Source organism: Xenopus laevis, chromosome 6L (genome assembly GCF_017654675.1).
Source record: "Xenopus laevis strain J_2021 chromosome 6L, Xenopus_laevis_v10.1, whole genome shotgun sequence".
NCBI classification, from domain to species: domain Eukaryota; kingdom Metazoa; phylum Chordata; class Amphibia; order Anura; family Pipidae; genus Xenopus; species Xenopus laevis.
In genome coordinates this window covers 111,613,130-111,632,198 of record NC_054381.1, presented here as the reverse complement: position 1 = coordinate 111,632,198, position 19,069 = coordinate 111,613,130, and the positions used below count along the sequence as shown (strand labels likewise).

At 39.7% G+C, this 19,069-nt stretch overlaps 1 protein-coding gene across 1 annotated transcript; it reads left to right on the top strand.

Moving 5' to 3' along the window:
- The first annotated feature begins 1,180 nt into the window (after positions 1 to 1,180).
- LOC108719199 (ras-related protein Rab-12) lies at positions 1,181 to 18,631 on the top strand. The gene is made up of 6 exons (XM_018267902.2): positions 1,181 to 1,664; positions 6,631 to 6,691; positions 12,739 to 12,877; positions 16,018 to 16,107; positions 17,169 to 17,273; positions 17,666 to 18,631. The coding sequence occupies exons 1-6, from the start codon at positions 1,427 to 1,429 to the stop codon at positions 17,777 to 17,779; spliced, it is 747 nt and encodes a 248-aa protein (XP_018123391.1). The 5' UTR covers positions 1,181 to 1,426; the 3' UTR covers positions 17,780 to 18,631.
- Positions 18,632 to 19,069: the final 438 nt, after the last annotated feature.

Below are 19,069 nucleotides of genomic sequence, written 5' to 3'. Positions count from 1 at the left end.
TTCATTGTTCTACTTGCAGCTGGCTTTAAAAAGCTATTCACAAATTGGTTGCTATGGGTAACTGCCCATGGGCAAATTTGCCCAGTGTTGATAAATGAGCCCCACTGTCACCAAATGTATTTATACAACAGTATTTGCCCCCCACTGTGACTTGACTTACAACTGCTATTTTAGTTTGGGTCTCTCCTACTAAAGGGAAGCTCTGCTGGCTGAAACTTGCTCTGCACAAGGGGTACCAAAACTATTACTCACCTGTTCTGCAGGATACTTTTCGTGCTAATCACATGAACAGCTAGGGGTTATCAAACAAGGAGGGTGGGTCCAAACCTTGGCACCAACTGTGCCCACCAAGATGAGTTCAGGTTTACCGCAGACCAATGCAGGCCCTGACTGGTAACCTGTGGGTTTTGGCAAATGCCAGAGGGGCTGCTGTAAGGTGCCTTATTGTTTAGTAGGCTGATCTCCCTAAACGCCTTCAATGACTCTGCGCCAGCTAAAATAAAAACCCAGCGGCGATTCATTTTCCGAAGTCACCTGAAGTATACTCGTGAGGCAACTTCGGAAAACTAACCGCCGCGTGTGATTAGCACCGGCTGGTTTTTTTTTTCCATCTTAAGCCGGTGCAGAGTCAGGGAAGGTGTTTGGGGAGATTGGTTGCCACAAAGACAAGGCGATTAGTCACCAGGCGACCAAATCTCCCCAAAATGCCCAGTGTGGACTTACCCTAAGAGTGACAGTGGACTGGGGTACAGAGCCCAAGATCTGGTAATTCCCGATTTCTACACAAGTCCCATTGCATGCTGGGTATTGTAGTCTTTACATTAAATGCGGCAGTTGGCATATTGTTAAACAAAAAACTACATTACCCAACATGCAGTGGGAGACACAAGCTTGGCACATTAGGTCAAGAAAAACATTGGCTGGTTTCCAAAGTACAAACCAGCCAAAGGCCCAAAATGTAGCCCGAATCTGTACCTTGGCTAGTTCGTACATTCAAGGCTAGCCTGGCCTTTCAATTAGTAGCCCAATTTGGCTGGAAAACCCTAAAGTTGCTACACGAAATACATCCTTTGTGCTTTTATCAGCGGTATGAGCCAGTGAATAGTATTAGTAACGCTGCCTATGGGCGCTGTGCCAGAGATGCCCGTATGATACTGTAGGCGGGTGAGTGCAGAGCATCCGGGCTTCATATATCCTGAGAAACACCACAGGCGAGTCTTCCCCATCCATAGAGGGAGCTTCCCATTCCCAGGGCCGCTCTGTGCTTCCCTCTCCTTGTTTGGGATATACGGGAACTGCAGCGCTTGACATTTCACCCCCCTGTGTGAGCGCAGCACTTGGTCGCACCGGTTTCGACGACTTTTGTTTATGTTTCCCTACTGAGAGCCGAATCTCCTTCGGGTCCGGCTCCGAGACACAAGTGATAATGGATTCCAGGCCCGGCTACCAGCGAGGGAACAGTAACCATCTCGGCTACGGGGGCTCGGCCTCCAACTCCCCGGCTCTGACTGGTGCTCAAGCGGCCCGAAGGCGGAAACAGCCCCTCCGACCGGCGGACTTCAAGTTACAGGTCATTATCATCGGCTCCCGAGGCGTCGGCAAGACCAGTCTCATGGAGAGATTCACGGACGACACGTTCTGCGAGGCGTGTAAATCCACAGTGGGTAAGAACGGGCACTGGTGTCTCTCTAAGTCTAGGAGCAGCGTGTGGCCCTCCAGCTGTTATATCCCCTTTATTGTCCCCTACAGTGTGCTGCCAGTTGTATTTGTCAGGCTATTCACTAAGTGCCAGTTACTAGCTGCCACTCAGACACATTCACTTGATAGACAGTCAGTAACACCAACAAATGACATTGATTAGTTCTGGTTTATTTATCTTTGTATAAGTTGTAATGAGCAGGGATCTCTACTGTTGTACTGCTGTGTGTTTCTATATACAATGCCCTTGTACAATGCTCTAAAATGTTACATCTACAGTTGTACATGTGAAGTCTAATGGGCATTCTGCTGGCATCTGTCTCACCACTCGTATTTAATGGAAAGTGCCCTGGCAAGTGGTCACAGGAGGCCTCTGTACAAATCCCTCGGCGGGGGGCATCGTCCTCTGCTCTCTGGGCCCTGTGTATTTCTGTTCTATTTACTTTGGCTACTTATTCTATTCTATACATGGCACAAGTTTTACATGTAGAGTTCCAAATGTCAGCAGGTTATGTAAGTGCCCCTTTATCTAAGCTGAGCCTGGTGCCCAAGCAAGTGGGTAGAACTAAACCCTAAAAATCAATATGGCTAAACATGCCATATTTTATATACTGCAATTATTGCACCAGCCTAAGGTTCAAGCTTCTCAATAGCAGCAATGATCCAGGACTTCAAACTTGTCACAGGGGGTCACCATCTTGGAAAGGGGCTGTGACACTCGTATGCTCAGTGGCTCTGAGCTGCTGTTAAGAAGCTAAGCTTGGTGGTCGTCACAAATTATCCAGCAGAAAATGAGGTTGGCCTGTAATATAAGTGGATGCTACAGGGCTGATTATTCAATTCTGATGCTATTGCACTGGATTCTGTGCTGTCATGTAGTAATTATCTACTACCAATCAGCCTTATAGTGTGACATTTCTTTTCTATGTGTACTGTATATTGTGAGTTGGTCCCTAAACATAAGTGACAGCAGCACAGAGCATGTGCAGTGAAACAGCAGAAAATAAGATTGGGAGCTACTGGGGCATCTTTGGAGACACAGATCTTGCCTTGGGCTGGTACAGAAGCTCAAAACATCATGTTCAACATTTCTACCTACTTCTTTAGCTAAGCTTTAGTTCTCCTTTAATGTTAATATGGTGAGAGGTCAATGCACAGCTGCCATCTTGCTCTCCTGCCCTTCAGCATTCATCTGTCACTCAGCAAGATACCAACAGGGAGGGAAAGTGGCAAATATAGCATGGCTGGGTGTTTTTGTAATTTGTAGACCTGTTAACCCTGTGGCCCTTCAGTTGTTATTGACGTACAACTTCCACTCTTCCACTACTCAGTGTTGGTGGGCCCCTGCGACCCAGATCTGTGATTCTCAGGCTGCTTCCTTTCCTGCTGTGCTGCCTGTAAAATGAAGTGCGCATGCGCGCCAGCGCATACATGCGCACACACTTGGGGGGGGGCAGTGCACACAAACGCAGTGGCATGCACGTGGCCCTGGGCCCCCCAGTTCGACAGTCCGACCCTGCCACTACTTACTGGTGATGCTGCCCAGATTATTTTATAAACTGTTTTTTTATTTGACTTATCTCCCGTTTTACTCTGTTGCTGGTAATCTAAGTGCCCAATTGTGTAAAAGGTCATATCGCCTTAAAGGGCAAGTAACATCCTAAAGTAAAAAATATTGGGGTTTATTTAAAAAATTAGCCATTTGCGAATATTTGTGCACACTTGGAATTCGCAAAAAAAACGGAGACGAACATAGCATTTAGGAAAAAACATGGGCAATACAACCATTTGCGAATAATTGTGCACTACACAAACTTTAAAAAATGCCCCCTATTATGTTTACAATGTAATCTCCTATTTATCATGTGCTGAAATATAAATGTTATAAAAGTGATTTCTGTATGCCCACCCTTGTAAAATCTTTCTTGGCAGCAACAGTGCCATTTTATGTGGGAAATGTGACCCCTGTTATACGCAACTATTGTCTGTTATACAAATGTCTTATCTACTTAATGTATCAATAACATAATTCATAAATTATTCTTTATGAGGTGCTTCTGAGAAAGATAGGTATGTGTAATGGTCAAAAAGGCACCTAATAATGCATAATGGCACCCAAATGATGAACAATATGCGTTTCGTATGAACAAAAGCTATGAGTAAGCGCCCATCTAGACACGAAACATGTTAGGCTTATGTATGTCCTAATAAAGTCTTTTTAACTTAACAATACTTGGGCTACTACTTCACTAGTAGTGGGTCTCGCCCCATTTTGAATTCTCCGCGTAAGGCTACCCATGTGCCTAAGAATACGGATTAAATCCACATACTGACTGACAGGAGGTGAAGAGGTATCATGCCCATAAAGGTGGCCATACACAAGCAGGTTTAAGTTTCCGATTTGGGTCTTTCAGACCATTTCGGCAACTTATCTGTCAGTGTATGGTGCCCTCCGACAGCCCTCCCAGACCAACATCTGGCCCAAAATCGGTCACATCTCGATTAGGCAGGTTTGATTTTTTTTAACCCGATCTAGAACCGCGTTCACTAATTGATGCGGCCCTCTTCCCGTCGGCTGTTATGGCAGATCTTATAGTCTATGGCCAACTTTAGAGTTAACAAGCTAAAATAAGAAGAGGGTGTGAGCAGTGTTCCCTCTAATTCCTTCGTGGCTAAGTGCACACATTTTAATCTTTTGTGCTCAAGTCAGAAATAATACATCAAACAAAATGCTTGGCTCTGCAGTGGTAAGTAAGGACTCTGTAAAACAGAGTCAGCTTAGGTTAAAGGACACAGATCACCGTGCTGGTGGCCATTTTGGGATACGCATGCTCATAATGAATGGGTGCAGGAAACTATTTTTTTTATGATAGGTGCTCTTTAAAGGGGTTGTTCACCATTGAAACAATTTTTCAATTGGAAAAGTCTTTATTTCTGGTAAACTATCTGAAACCAACTGAACTGAAGAAAGTGTTAGAAGGTGAACAACCCCTTTAAGGGTCCAAGTAAACAAAGCTAATACTATGCTCCAGTTGAAGGACAAATCAGGAGCCCTGAAGTAGCTGCAATATTTTGCTTGGGTAAAGGGTGCATGCATACTAAGTATCCACATATTCTATAGACTGCTTTTGGGAATAAAATATTGTAAGCCGCACAAAGCTAATCAGAAGTTTTTAGAGTAAGGAATTAATTTTTCCAATGAGGCCAATTAGAGACCACTTTAGATAGAGCTGGGCAGGTTTTACTTGGACATAAAGGTTGAACTTGAAGGTTGTTGGTCTTTTTCAAGCTAAACTACTGTGGTATTTTTAGGGTTGGCTGTACTTTTTGTATTTCCAATTAATTTAAGTGGCATGTACATATGATCTCCTCCATTATTGAAGCAAAATGATTAGGCACATACGGTAAATTTCCCATTGCACACCATGAGCAGGTTTAAAGCCATTGGATTATCTTTTTATGCACAGTGTTGATAGTGGGACCCTAGTTTTATAGAAGATTGTTTGGGCTGTGCTGGATATTCATGTGATAACAGGTAGAAGTGTCAATGTGCAGTAACTGCTCAGAGGCTTAGAAAGACCTCTACTACTGGCGGGTCTGTTACACTTATACACTTATTTATTCAGTTTTCACTGTCAATATGTTATCTATTAAACTAGCTACTTCATTTGTTGGAACCAATGTGCAAACCCATGACTTAATGACAAGTCTATTTGTAACATTATATTGCTACATAGCTATCTGTGGTGCTGATGAATCTAGGCGTTCCTATTTCCTCAAGCAGTGGGATTGTTTCACAAATTGTACACTCGCTGATAGATTTGTTATAAGCTTAAATTTTATTAATTTAAATGGTTGCCCTCCCGAAGTTAAAGATTTGTGTTGAATATCTTTGCCTAGGCGCAGTTATCTTAAAATCCCTCATTTAGCAGTTCTCAATATACAGGTATGGGATCAGTTATCCGGAAACCCGTTATCCAGAAAGCTCAGAATTATGAAAAGTTTGTCTCCCATAGACTCTATTTTAACCAAGGAATTAAAAACTTTAAAAATTATTAACTTTTTCTCTATAATAATAAAACCGTACTTTGTACTTGATCCCAACTAAGATATAATTAATCTTTGTTGAAAGTAAAACCACCCTATAAGGGTAGGGGCACACTGGGCGATTCGGGTGACTAATCTCCCTGAACGCCTCCCCTCTCTCTTGCGCTGGCTAAAATGAAAAATCGCCTGCGCTAAAGCACATGCGGCGATTCGTTTTCCGAAGTCGCCCGACTAAATCTCCCCGAATCGCCCAATGTGCCCCTACCTTAGGCTTATTTAATGTTTGAATGATTTTCTTGTAGACTTAAGGTACAAAGATCCAAATGACAGAAATATCCGTTATCTGGAAAACGCCAATTCCCGAGCCTACTGGATAATAGGTCCCATGCCTGTATAAGTATTTGTGTGTTTAGGCATATTGTTGTCTAATATAAGTAAAAACACGGAAGAGTTAGTCAAGGGTTGGGGGTGTTGCAATTTTTTATCACCTCCCAGTTATTATAACGACTAACCTCTGACGTGGGAATGACACGCCTCTTCTTTACTGAGAAACAAGCCGACCTGGTGTGATATTCTAGATACGCCGCCATTTTATTTCCTGTTTCATGATCTTTGAAGTCACCTTGAACTGGGTACATGCGCAGTTGGGCAAAACCTTTTTTCTCTATAGTCTGATTTTACTCTGCGCCCAGACCCCAAGTATTTTTCAGCAAAGTAAAGTGCCAGCTGGGGTCTGAGGTATGTATAACAAATTGTCCCTTCCAGTGATTACCCTTTTCCTTCTCTTTTAATAGCAGCTAATGAATTCCAACTCAAAATGCTACCTGTGCATTGTTTTACTTTATTTTTGCTTTGTTGTGATTCTTATATGTTTTCTTATTTTAGGTGTTGATTTCAAAATCAAAACTGTAGAACTAAGAGGCAAGAAAATTAGGTTACAGATTTGGTAAGTAAGACAACATTTAATGTTTCTGCTGGCATATTATCATTCATTTCTCCTGTAATTTATCTCAAGATAATTTAAACTTTTGCAGTTGTAAAAAGTTTATTTATACTATACCATAGATTGGTTTTGAAATGAAGGTGGAAGTTTAATAGAAGAGGGCGAGAAAAGAAAAAACGAACATTAAATAATAACTAAACTGAAGTCTCACAGTTGATAAGCAGGACAATTTATAAATTAAAAATCATACACAAAAATGAAGACCTCTTATAGTTTATGTAAGGAACAACTTCCTTATTTTTTGTATTTTTGCATTTTTTTTTCTTAATTCATTGTTTGGAATGAAGCTGATCTGGTCATGAATCATTGGAAAACCTACACTATATTTATTCTGTCAGACCAGATTTTGATTTTCCATTTCTGTAGCTGTTCCAGATCAAACTGTGTGCATGGAAAAAAAAAGGGGGGGGGGTGGCGACGAACGGAGGTGCTTAAGACCAAAACATTGTTCTGTTTTGGTATGGCCCAATAGAAGCTAACATAGTAGTGGTCATTGGTGTGTGCAGTGCACTTTTTTATATACTCTGGAATCATTAATGTGGCCATATGTCTGGGAGTCCCACCGCCAAAGAGAAAAGCTTTTTTGCTTATAGTATATGCTCCCAAAATCGTATTTCTCTGTAGCAACCTAAAGCCTGTCACGTATGTGAAATGAGCAAGAACATTGTATGAATAACAGTTGGACCATAATAGGTATATATGGATTCCAAGCCTACACTGCTAAGGACCAGGCAATTGACAGTGAATAGGAAGTGATTGTTGCCTGCTGGCAGAGTTACTTATCAATCAGGTTGCAAAATGCATAAAATTATTGTGTTAGCCATTGTCTTGAGGGGTCTGTGATTTTAGAGCATTTTGTTTAACCTAGCAAAGGAAAAAGTATTGTCTAGTCATTGCTCATCTTTTTTAGCTGGCTCACTAATAATATTCATATGCTGAAATACACACGCTCATTATACATAAACACGTGCTTGCCTGAGAATAGAGCACAGAGTCTCCGTTAAGTAGCTGCAGCAAATTTGTCATGCCACGTGCTGGGATATATTACCAACCAAGAGGTTAGAGCTTGTGATTGTGAAACTCCTGTAAGGGCCTAATGTGAATGATAAACAGTGTCTACAAAGCACTTTGTAAACATGTCACTTTGATATAAATTCAGGATAATAGTAATGTGTGTATTAGTGGAAAGCCTGCAAGTACCTTTTACAGTTTCCCAACTCTTTTTATACAGTTTGTTTGTGGATTCCCATCTCCTCAAACGCCTTCCCTCACTCTGCACCGGCTAAAATGAAAAAACGCCGGCGCTAATCACACGCGGCGGTTCGTTTTCCGAAGTCGAATGAAGTTTCCAGCAACTTCGGGCGACTTCGGAAAACAAACCGCTGTGTGTGATTAGCGCCTTTGTTTTTTTTAGCTGGTGCAGAGTGAGGGAAGGCGTTTGAGGTGATGGGTCGTCGCAAGGACGAGGCGATTAGTCGCCAGACGACCAAATCTCCCCAAAACGCCCAGTGCGGCCTTACCCTTAACCAGTGTAGAGTATAATTAATTAGGTAATGGTAATAAACATCTACCATCAGTAACTGATAACACCCTGGAAAACTTTTTTTCACACACACAAAAGCAATAAAACATAGATCCTTATTACAAGTCCTCTATCATAGGCTTTTGTTGTCACTGTATCAATGTAACTTCATGCAGTACAAAGTGAAACATTTCGACGTGGCATCTTCCATCTGCTCAATGAACTTGCTCAATGATCAGCTCTGCTTTGTCATGGCTATTTACTGTTATTATACTTTTAAAATGTACTGCATTAATAAATGCTTAATATGTACAATTAATGCTGTGGCAGCAGGAATAATTTATTTCAGGCAAGCCTTATTCATAACATAAAACTAAACCGAATCTTTTGTTTCTGCTCTTACTAGAAAATCAGTTAAAGGGTTCCTCCACCCAAAAACTATTATTTGTAAATATAATTTATATGAAAAGCAGTATCTGACATTTACATTTTCTGTACTTTAGGCTCTGACTTCTGGAACAACATTGCAAGCCAGTTGATAAAAGCTTGTAAATACTGGGGGGGGGGGAGTGTAGAGGCTCAGCTATGTATTTTATATATTACTAATCTTAAATATACTGCATTAAATATATGTCCAGAAAGCTGGCGTTTTGCATTAAAGGCATTGCTAATAATTTTGCCAGAAACTTGATCAATTCGAGTCGAACTCGCCGAATCAAGTTAATTAAGAAACCATTCAAGTTGTGAGTTCATTCGATGTGAGTTCATTCGATGTATAAAAAAAAAAAACCTTTTTTGACCTTTGATAAATAACCCCTTAAGTGCAGAACTGAATGCGAGGGAGGTCTCTCAGAGATAGAAACCAATGAATTCAGGGGTACGACTGTGTAAGGCCGCACTGGGTGTTTTGGGGAGATTTGGTCGCGTGGCGACTAATCGCCTCGTCTTTGCGGCGACCAATCTCCCCAAATACCTTCCCTCACTCTGCGCCTGCTAAAATTAAAAATCCGCGGCGATAATCACATGCGGTGATTCGTTTTCCGAAGTTTCCTCGTGAGGCAACTTCGGATGACTTCGGAAAACTTACCGCCACGCCGATTTTTCATTTTAGCCAGCGTAGAGTGAGGGAAGGCGTTTAGGGAGATTGGTCGACAGGCGACCAAATCTCCCCAAAACGCTACGTCTGGCCTTACCCTTAGTAACAAGTTTCTCATTAGGAGTCAGCTGAATTCAGCAGCTTCTGGAATTCTGATCCATCCACATCCATCACTTTAAAGTTTTTGATGAGATTATTTTATTGTCCTAATATGAAAATATGCCAATTAATCTTTGGTTTTCGGACTCCCAATTCGTTAAAAATTATGAATATGGGTTTAAAGCTATAATTGCTGTAGCAATATGCAGATTTCCTATATGTTGGTAACCTATAGAGACTTGTAAGAACAGAAAGCAATATTCTTATAAGAATATTTGTATTCTTTATCTGTATTAATTATAAAGCATAATTGTGTTTGCCCATCAGCAGTCCTGTATTGTCATGAAATTCGGCTGCGGAGTATGGTACATATGTACAAAAATCAAACCAATATTAGAAATAGCTTACAAAACTAACCATATCCTATGTATATGTATCTTTTAGGCATGCTTGATCTTGGCTTCTCTCTTAAAATGCTTTTTTCATAGTTTGCCAGCACTCCACTTTTAACATTGTGTATCCATCTTAATGTTTAAGTCTGCACAGTTTTCCCATTCATTAACCCTTCTTGTCTGTCCATTCACTATTTGTTTTTTTCTTTTAATCTCGCCATGTGGTTGTTGTGCTACCAATTTAACTGGCTCTAATTCAGTGGCTTCATCGGCCAGCTCTTGCTTGATTGTATGTGGCATGTCTTGGTCCCTCATCTCCTCCAGTGTCCATGTCTGGAATGCTGTGCCATAAAATTGGCTAACATCACTTAGAAGCAGACACTCAGCTGAGAATCAGGTAAACTCTTATGTGTTTTGTTTTGTAAACTGTGCTGCATGTAGAATGTACACTATTCAATTGCAGTTATGCTTTATTAACATAATACTACACATGGTTTCCCAAAGTATTCCAGAATATTAAATACATTTTTACAACTTTATGTAAAATTTCTCAGAGTTCTCTTCTAAGCACTTTTGAGATTTACATTAATTATATTTTTTACACTGTTAATATTAGAGATGTATAACACAAGCAGCCCCATCTGTTCTCGCCAGGCTGCTGATCAGACAGGAGGACAAAAGCTTAATTTAATGATGCAAGGAGTGCTTCTTTGCTCTATTTTATTGCATAATGTAACAGATGTAGTAAGACAGAGCAGAGAAGCGTCGGAAGACACTTCCTGTATGTGTAAAAAATTTTTTGCTGTTCTATGACCCCTTTAAATACAATACATATAAAAAGATTTATAAAAGATATAAAAAAAATTCACTGCATAAAATCCTTTTACTTACCTCAGGCTTTTGAATAATATTTGTATGTTGCATAATGAATTTGTTGCATCATGCTTCTGAGGTGGTTGTCCTGATTACTATCTAGCCATTATAATGTTAAATTTAATGTTTCCAGTTTTAAAGAGCTAATGCTTCAGTAGGGTGGCCATACCAGGCATTGAATGCAAGGTATTTATAAAAAGTAAATGCCTTAGAGAGATTATTCCAGTGCTATTGTGCAACATTCATTTTCACAAGTGCACTGTATAGTAAGCTTCCTTTCTAAACCAGAGACATGATATTTGCATGATGCAGACTAATTTGGTTTCTAATAACGTATGGTATTCATATGATGTATAGAGCATCAGGGCTTCTAAACTGGAGTCTGCTGGTGGCCTGATTGTTTTGGGGGTTTTTGTGCCTGAGGCTAAAATAAAGTGCAGTATTAAAACATGAAATAAAATTTAATTTATTAAAAAGAAATTAACATAAATTGTTGATGGGAATAATATAGCAGTTGTCTCCTAATCATAATTCCCCTTAAAGGGAAATTGCTATGCTGTATCTCAACCAGACAAGTAATTGCTATTTGGCTAGAGAAGCCCTTCAGCATGTTTGTGCATATGTGTAATTTCATAATGTTTTCATTTACACTCATATTCCTGATTTGCCACTGTGTGTAACAGGCATTATTACATAATATAAGCTCTGCATGAATGCCTTATTACTCTGAGTAATATTCTGTGCAGAAGTTTAGGAAAGCAGCGGAACTGCTTCTGCCAAATGCTGCTATGCTTTCCTATTCAAACCGGTTAACGCTTGTTATTTTACAGCTGTTCCATTAGTAGTGTCACAATGTATAATATATTTTCTATATGTTAATGTAATTCAGAATATATTTGTTTCCTTCTGTATTTTATTCATGTTCCTAGATGTTTTTATAAGAATATTCGGTCTGTTTGGACTTCCCCCATGGTTTTTGTGTCATTGATTTGCCAGAAGAAAGAAGCACCCACAGAAGGCGAAGAGTAGCCGCAAGAAGGCTTATGGTGTATTATATTTAATAAGGTTATTTAAAATTCAAACGAGAAAAATGTATCTACTATTGAAATAAAAATGTTTGCTTATCTGTATTATCTACTTCTCTGCACCCATCCAGAGTACCTTTGTCCTTTTTTCCAGTACACATCCTCAGCAGGACATTAAAGGAACAATAACACCAAAAACTGAAAGTGTTTTACAGGAATGACAATATAATGTACTGTTACCTTTCACTGGTACAACTGGTATGTTTTTTTTTTCTTCAAAAATCTCTACTAATAATAATATTAATATAAACAAGCTGCTGTGTAGCCATGGGGGCAGCCATTCAAGCACAGGATACACCGTAGATAACAGAGAAGTGCAGAAGAATCCCATTGTATACTACATAGCATATCTGTTATCTCCTGTTTATCCTGTGCCTTTTCTCCTTTTTCAGCCCATGGCTACAAAGCACCTTATTTATAATAAATGTTTCTGACACACCAGTTGTACCAGTGCAGCGCAACAGTATATTACATGTTGTGGTAGAGTGGTTTTATCTGGGGTGTTCCCCCCCCCCCCCGAAACATTTACTGTTTGGTGGCTAAATAAAAGGGGATACTCCCCTACTGCATTAACTTGAGTGTGTGGATCCGTCTCTATACGTATGAGTTGCTAGGGGACCAGGCCGGGTCAACGGAAAAACACACCACCATTGCAGGACTGGTGAACTAGAGGTGTACAGTAGGAAAAATTACATTGTATTTTTTGCTAATGGTGACATTAATGCCAAGGCATCAGACAATAATGTTCTTTCTTCTGCTGCCTGGCAAGAACTTACAGCCTGTCTATGCTTGCTACAATCAAGCCATTGTGAAAAGTCCTTTCTGTAGGTATAGAGCTGAATAATGCAGTAAACTCATACACTGTTCTATTACTTGGAAAGATAGGGGCTAATATGCTGCTGTTCCCTGCTTCTGTTTCATAGGGACACAGCTGGCCAAGAACGATTTAACAGCATAACATCCGCCTATTACAGGAGTGCCAAGGGTATCATATTAGTTTATGATATCACAAAGAAAGAGACATTTGAAGATCTACCAAAGTGGATGAAAATGATTGATAAGGTAAGAATAAGCAGACTTGGATGTATTTACTAGGGATGCACCGAATCCAGGATTTGGTTCGGGATTCGGCCAGGATCGGCCTTTTTCAGCAGGATTTGGATTCGGCCAAATCCTTCTGGCCAAACCGAATCCTGATTTGCATATGCAAATTAGGGGCGGGGAGGGAAATCACTTGACTTTTTGTCACAAAACAAGGAAGTAAAAAATGTTTTCCCCTTTCCACCCCTAATTTGCATATGCAAATTAGGATTCGCTTTGGTATTCGGACAAATCTTTCGAGAAGGATTCGGGGGTTCGGCCGAATCCAAAATAGTGGATTCAGTACATCCCTAGTATTTACCTAATTTTATTGTGCTGAATTTAATATAAATTAGGAATTTATTTTTAAAATGAATGGAAAGTGAAACATACTATGCTTCATATGTTTAGCACTGAGTGAATGTTAAGTTTCAAAAATATAAATGTGTCTTTGTATGCTTTACACTTAAATGCAAGGAAAATTATTCTTCTGGCAACCATACCATTCATATGACAGTGGCCATTGGTAGACATTGCCCAGTGTTTGGGGGGCGGTTGGGTTTCTTTTTGCTTTTTCATTACTATTTTTGCTTCAAGTCCTCTATGGTCCAACAACTCTTCAGGGCCCCCCTTAGCATAAAAAGATTACAGTTCAAAATAATTGTTTTTCTAAACCCTCACAGGGATTCTTTCACAGGAAATCTAATACTGCTGCTCCAGACTGCACTGGAATCTGTTTTTGCGAAAGAGAAAACAGATTTTTTATATTATATTTTTTTATGTTTAATGTTCAAATTTTGAAATCTGACATGGGGCTAAACATCAGTTTCCCAGGTGTCCTCAGTCACGTGATTTGTTCTCTGATAAACTTCCGTCACTCTTTACTGCTGCACTGCAAGTTGGAGTGATGTCAACCCCCCCAGCAACCCATCTGCAGAAAAATGGGAAGGTAACAGGATAACGGCTCCCTGACACAAGATAACATCTTCCTGGTAGATATGAGAATAGCCCTCAATAGTAAAAATCCAGTCCCAGTGTGATTGCTTCAGTTACATTGAGTTGAAGAAACAATACCTTAAAGGGATACTGTCATGGAAAAACATGTTTTTTCCAAAACGTATCAATTAATAATGCTGCTCCAGCAGAATTCTGCACTGAAATCCAATTCTCAAAAGAGCGAACAGATTTTTTTAAATTCTATTTTGAAATCTGACATGGGGCTAGACATATTGTCAATTTCCCAGTTGCCCCCAGTCATGTGAATTGTGCCTGCACTTTAGGAGGGAACTGCTTTCTGGCAGACTGTTATTTCTCCTACTCAATGTAACTGAATCAGTCTCAGTGGGACTTGGCTTTTACTATTGAGTGCTGTTCTTAGATCTTCCAGGCAGCTGTTATCTTGTGTTAGGGAGCGGCTATCTGGTTACCTTCCCATTGTTCTGTTGTTAGGCTGCTGGGGGTGAAATGGAGGGGGGTGATATCACTCCAACTTGCAGTACAACAGTAAAGAGTGATTGAAGTTTATTAGAGCACAAGTCACATGACTAGGGGCAGCTGGTAAATTGACAAAATGTCTAGCCCCGTGTCAGATTTCAAAATTGAATATAACAAAATCAGTTTGCTCTTTTGAAAAATGGATTTCAGTGCAGCATTCTGCTGGAGCAGCACTATTAACTGATGTGTTCTGAAAAAAAACATGTTTTCCCATGACAATATCTCTTTAAGTGAAAGCAGCCTCATCATATAGTGCTGGCTTTTTCTGAAAACACTGGATCAGGCAAAGTGAGATTGATTGCTGCCTACACAGCAATATTTACAACAACAAAAAAATACACTTTTTGGTTCAGGAATAAAATTGTATATTGTTACATTTCTAATGTAAGCAGTGTAATTTAGAAATAAAAATACACCAAAAATATCATGACAGAATCCCTTTAAGCTAAGTGAACTTTTAGGTGACCCTTTGTTGCCAACTCTTTTCTTCTCCCATTAATCTTAGAGTAGATGCTATTTTTTTAATTTCTGGCTTGGGGCAAGTTTTGGAGCATCAACACAAGTTAACTTCCTAATAGATCCTCCTGCAGTCCACAGGGGCTTCCAAATAGCTTATCTCATCATTGCTTATCTGGCATTCCACAGGCTGTGCATCTCATGGCTGTGTGGCTCCCCTACACTTTTTTACATTTTAATGTGTTTCACAGGTAAAAAGGGTGGGGACCCCTGATCTAGAGCAACTAAAGAAAAATGGCCTAACAGTAGGACCCTCTCATCTGTTGCTGTAGGCCCCATAGAATAGGGTTGTTTCATAAATTCTAGAACAAAGCAAAACACTCACTGTAGCCCCTGCAAGCAATAGAAACCTCGTTAGTTAGACCTGCAAGCATTAGATTCAAAGTTATTCTTATTTATTATATAGTCCTAATAATGCAGAACATGTTCCATTAAAGGAAATCTATGGTCAAAAATGATCATCCCCCTTTGCCTTCGAGAATGAATATAAGCATTTTTCAAATTGCAAAGCATTATTTTTATGAGCCAGAGCAATCAATTCCCCCACATAGCTACTCATTTCAGCAGTGCTCAAAACCTTCACGGCCCATGGCCGTGTACTTTGCTTGGCCCACCTGCCACTTCTGCTAGTCCCGCCCGCCTACCAATGAAAAACGAGTAGGCAGTCTTGTTTACAGACCCTTGCTCGATGTGCGTGCGCCTCACTATCAAGCGCTGGTCATTACCGCTGTTGCTTGACTGCCTACTCGTTTTTCATTGGTAGTCGAGACTAGAAGAAGAGGCAGGCGGGCCAAGCAGAGAAGATGGCCACGGGCCGTGACGGTTTTGAGTGCTGCTGAAATGAGCAACTATGTGGGGGAATTGATTGCACTGCGAGCAACACAAAACCGGCTCATAAAAAATTGCTTATATTTATTCACCAAAGGCAAAGGTGGATGATCATTTTTGACCATAGATCCCATTTAAGGACTGATTTTATACCAAACTCAAAACGTTTGGCATTTTTATTATTTTGTCTAGCTCCAGTAACTTATCTTACCTTGTGACCATGCAGTTAAAAAGCAAGGAATACATTGCATAACTTAATAGTGTAATTTTTTTTCCTGGTCAAGTATGCATCTGAAGAAGCTGAACTGCTTTTGGTTGGAAATAAACTGGACTGTGAAACTAACAGAGAAATTACAAGGCAACAGGGAGAAAAGGTAAAATAGTATATAATAATACTATGTAATTCTATATTACTATATAGTAATAATACAGGCACTATAGTAGTATTTTGTATAATGTGACTATTTAGCTTTGTTATTATACAGGAATGGGAACTGTTATGCAGAATGCTTGAGACCTGGGGTTTTCTGGACAAGGGGTCTTCCGATACATAGGATCTCTATAACTTAAAGGGGTTGTTCACCTTCAGACAACTAGTTGTTTTCGGATAAATCACCATACATAGAGTTTTTCCAATTACTTTCTATTTTCTATGTGTCACCCGTTTTCTAATATTGAAGTGTAAAGTGTAATTTTTCACCTTCTAAAGCAGCTCTGGTAAGGGGGGGTCGCCGAACCTATTAACTGTTCTAAATTGATACATTTAGTTGATACATTTCTTATCTTTGTCCCTGCTGAGCTGAATCTCTGGGTTTCATTACAGGCAGCTGTTAGAATTGATACAATAGTTGCTAAAACTCCAGAGATGCTGCTGAGAACTGTATCAGCTAAATGTTGCAAAATTGGAAAAGTTTAAAGTCTGCACCTGAGTCACTGAGCTGCCAGACTGAAACACCAGAGACAGGGACATTCAACTTTAAACGTAGATTTTGGAAAAACAGTAAAAAATAAATAATGGAAAGTAATTGAAAAAAAGTCTTTATTTCTGGAGAACAATCTGAAAACAACTAAACTGAAAAAAGTGTTTGGATGGTGAACAACCCCTTTAGGTCTACTAAAAATAAGATTAGCATTCATTAAACCCAATAGTATTGTTTTGCCTCCAATAAGGATTAATTATATCTTAGTTTGGATCAAGTACAAGGTACTGTTTAATTATAACAGAAATTTTATATGTTTTTTAATTATTAGTTTTGAGGGCCTCCCGGTAATTCGGAGCTTGCTGTAGTTTTTTTTTTTATATATTTTGTTTTCTATATAAAAAAAACAAAAAAAACCTTCTACCCCCAGTTAATGGAACTCTATTTATGAAGAAATTGTCAGGGAACTATGCACCAAAATTTTTACACTTTTTCTCTTTTTGTCTTGTTCTTAGTTTACACAGCAGATAACTGGGATGCGATTCTGTGAGGCAAGTGCCAAGGACAATTTCAATGTAGATGAAATCTTTTTGAAATTGGTTGATGACATATTAAAAAAGGTATGGTAAATCACCCATGTTTTTTAATAGTTTTGCTGTAAAAAAAAATTGTACCCAGAAGTGATCATTTATATGCTTAGTTGGGCCCATAATGTTTTGGATTTAATTTTAACTTAGGACTCCAACAACCTGATGTCACCAAGGGGGCGGAGCAAGCACAAGACTGGCTGCAAGAGGCAGAAGCGGGGCATAGTAAGGTTGCGGGTGGGCAGATAGTACAGTTTAGCCAAAATCCATCTGAGACCTGCAAAGAATATGTGGCTCTCGGCCATGAACCCGCGCGACCCCTGGGTAAACCTACAGGTTCAGGCTGGCTCACACATCACTTCAGGAAGAGCTCGAGTGCCCATAGAATTTATACATTACTTAACCCTTTTTTTCTCTGAATTTAGATGCCTCTGGATCTTGTGCGGAGTGAACTATCCAACAGCATCCTGTCCCTTCAACCGGAGCCTGAAGTTCCACCAGAACTGCCTCCACCCAGACCTCCTGTCCGCTGCTGTTGATTTGATTTCATGTTTTCTGTACTTCACACAGCAGAACAGTGACTGCGAGTCCCTGTGTCTTGCAATACAATCCTAATGAAAGCCCCATTTTGCACTTCTCTAACAGCAAGCAAGCAAATTTACCCAGTCATTAATGGCATTGGTTTCGGCTCGTTCTTGGATCACTTGAAGAGTACGTCAGTTTGCACAATACAGTGCATGTGTTTTGAAGTGATAAGATTTGCCCATTATCTGCAGCGCTGTACTGGAGTGGTTCCTGTAATGCACTTTAGAACAGGCTCCACTAGCCGTGTAGTTGTTTCTGCTACGGCCTGACATGCTGCCAGGTGTCAAATCTCTTTATTGTATTTAGACTTGTATGTGGTGCTTTGCTAACTATATTATCATTTTGTTCAGATATCAAATGCCCCTAAGGGCAATGCTTCCATAAACAGTATTATATTCAGTTTATTATATAATGCAAAATACTTTTTTTTTTTAAAAAAAAAAAAAAAAAAGTGTATACAATTACTGGAGCTGCCATGAATATTAATGTTCCAGTGGTTTATTTTATTCTTAAGTATTATTTATTAACGTTGAATTTGTTTTAAGAGTATTTGTTATTTTCACTCCCAGAGATTTGTTTCTTCACTCAGTTACCTGTTACATTTACCTAGGGTGTAAGCGTATATTGCAATCGCTCAACTTCTCCGGCTCCGTATGCGCACATTAAGATGTGTCAATCAAAGTAGGCTTATGTCCATACAGTAGTGCAGTGATCCCCAACCAGTAGCTCGTGAGTAACATGTTGCTCTTCAACCCTTGGATGTTGCTCCCAGTGGCCTCAAAGCAGGTGCTTATATATGAATTCCAGGCTTGGAGGCAAGTTTTGGTTGTATAAAAACCAGGTGCACTGCCAAATAGAGCCTCAATGTAGGTTGACAATCCACAGAGGGGCTACCAAATGGCCAATCACAACACATATTTGGCAGCCCAAGAATATTTTTCATGCTAGTGTTGCTCCCCAACTCCTTTTAAATGTTGCTCACGGGTTGAAAAGGTTGGGGATCCCTGGAGTAGTGTATGACATATAACCTAACATGAGATGGGGCTCCATTGTCCAACAAAATTTTGTGTGATGCAGATGAACATTGGGAGATTAAAGGGAGACTGCTGCTACAGCACAACATATTCTATAAATAAGTGTTCTTATAGTTACAGATATACATGTAAACATTTCAATATTACTAAAGCATTATACAGAGAATTGGTTTTAACATTTGAGAAGTTCATGATATATACTTCCCCATG

Coding starts and splice junctions, on each gene's coding strand:
- LOC108719199 (XM_018267902.2), top strand. CDS start 1,427: ATGGATTCCAGGCCCGGCTACCAGCGAGGGAACAGTAACCATCTCGGC. Junction 6,692..12,738: donor AAAATTAGGTTACAGATTTG/GTAAGTAAGACA, acceptor TCTGTTTCATAG/GGACACAGCTGGCCAAGAAC. Junction 12,878..16,017: donor GGATGAAAATGATTGATAAG/GTAAGAATAAGC, acceptor TTCCTGGTCAAG/TATGCATCTGAAGAAGCTGA.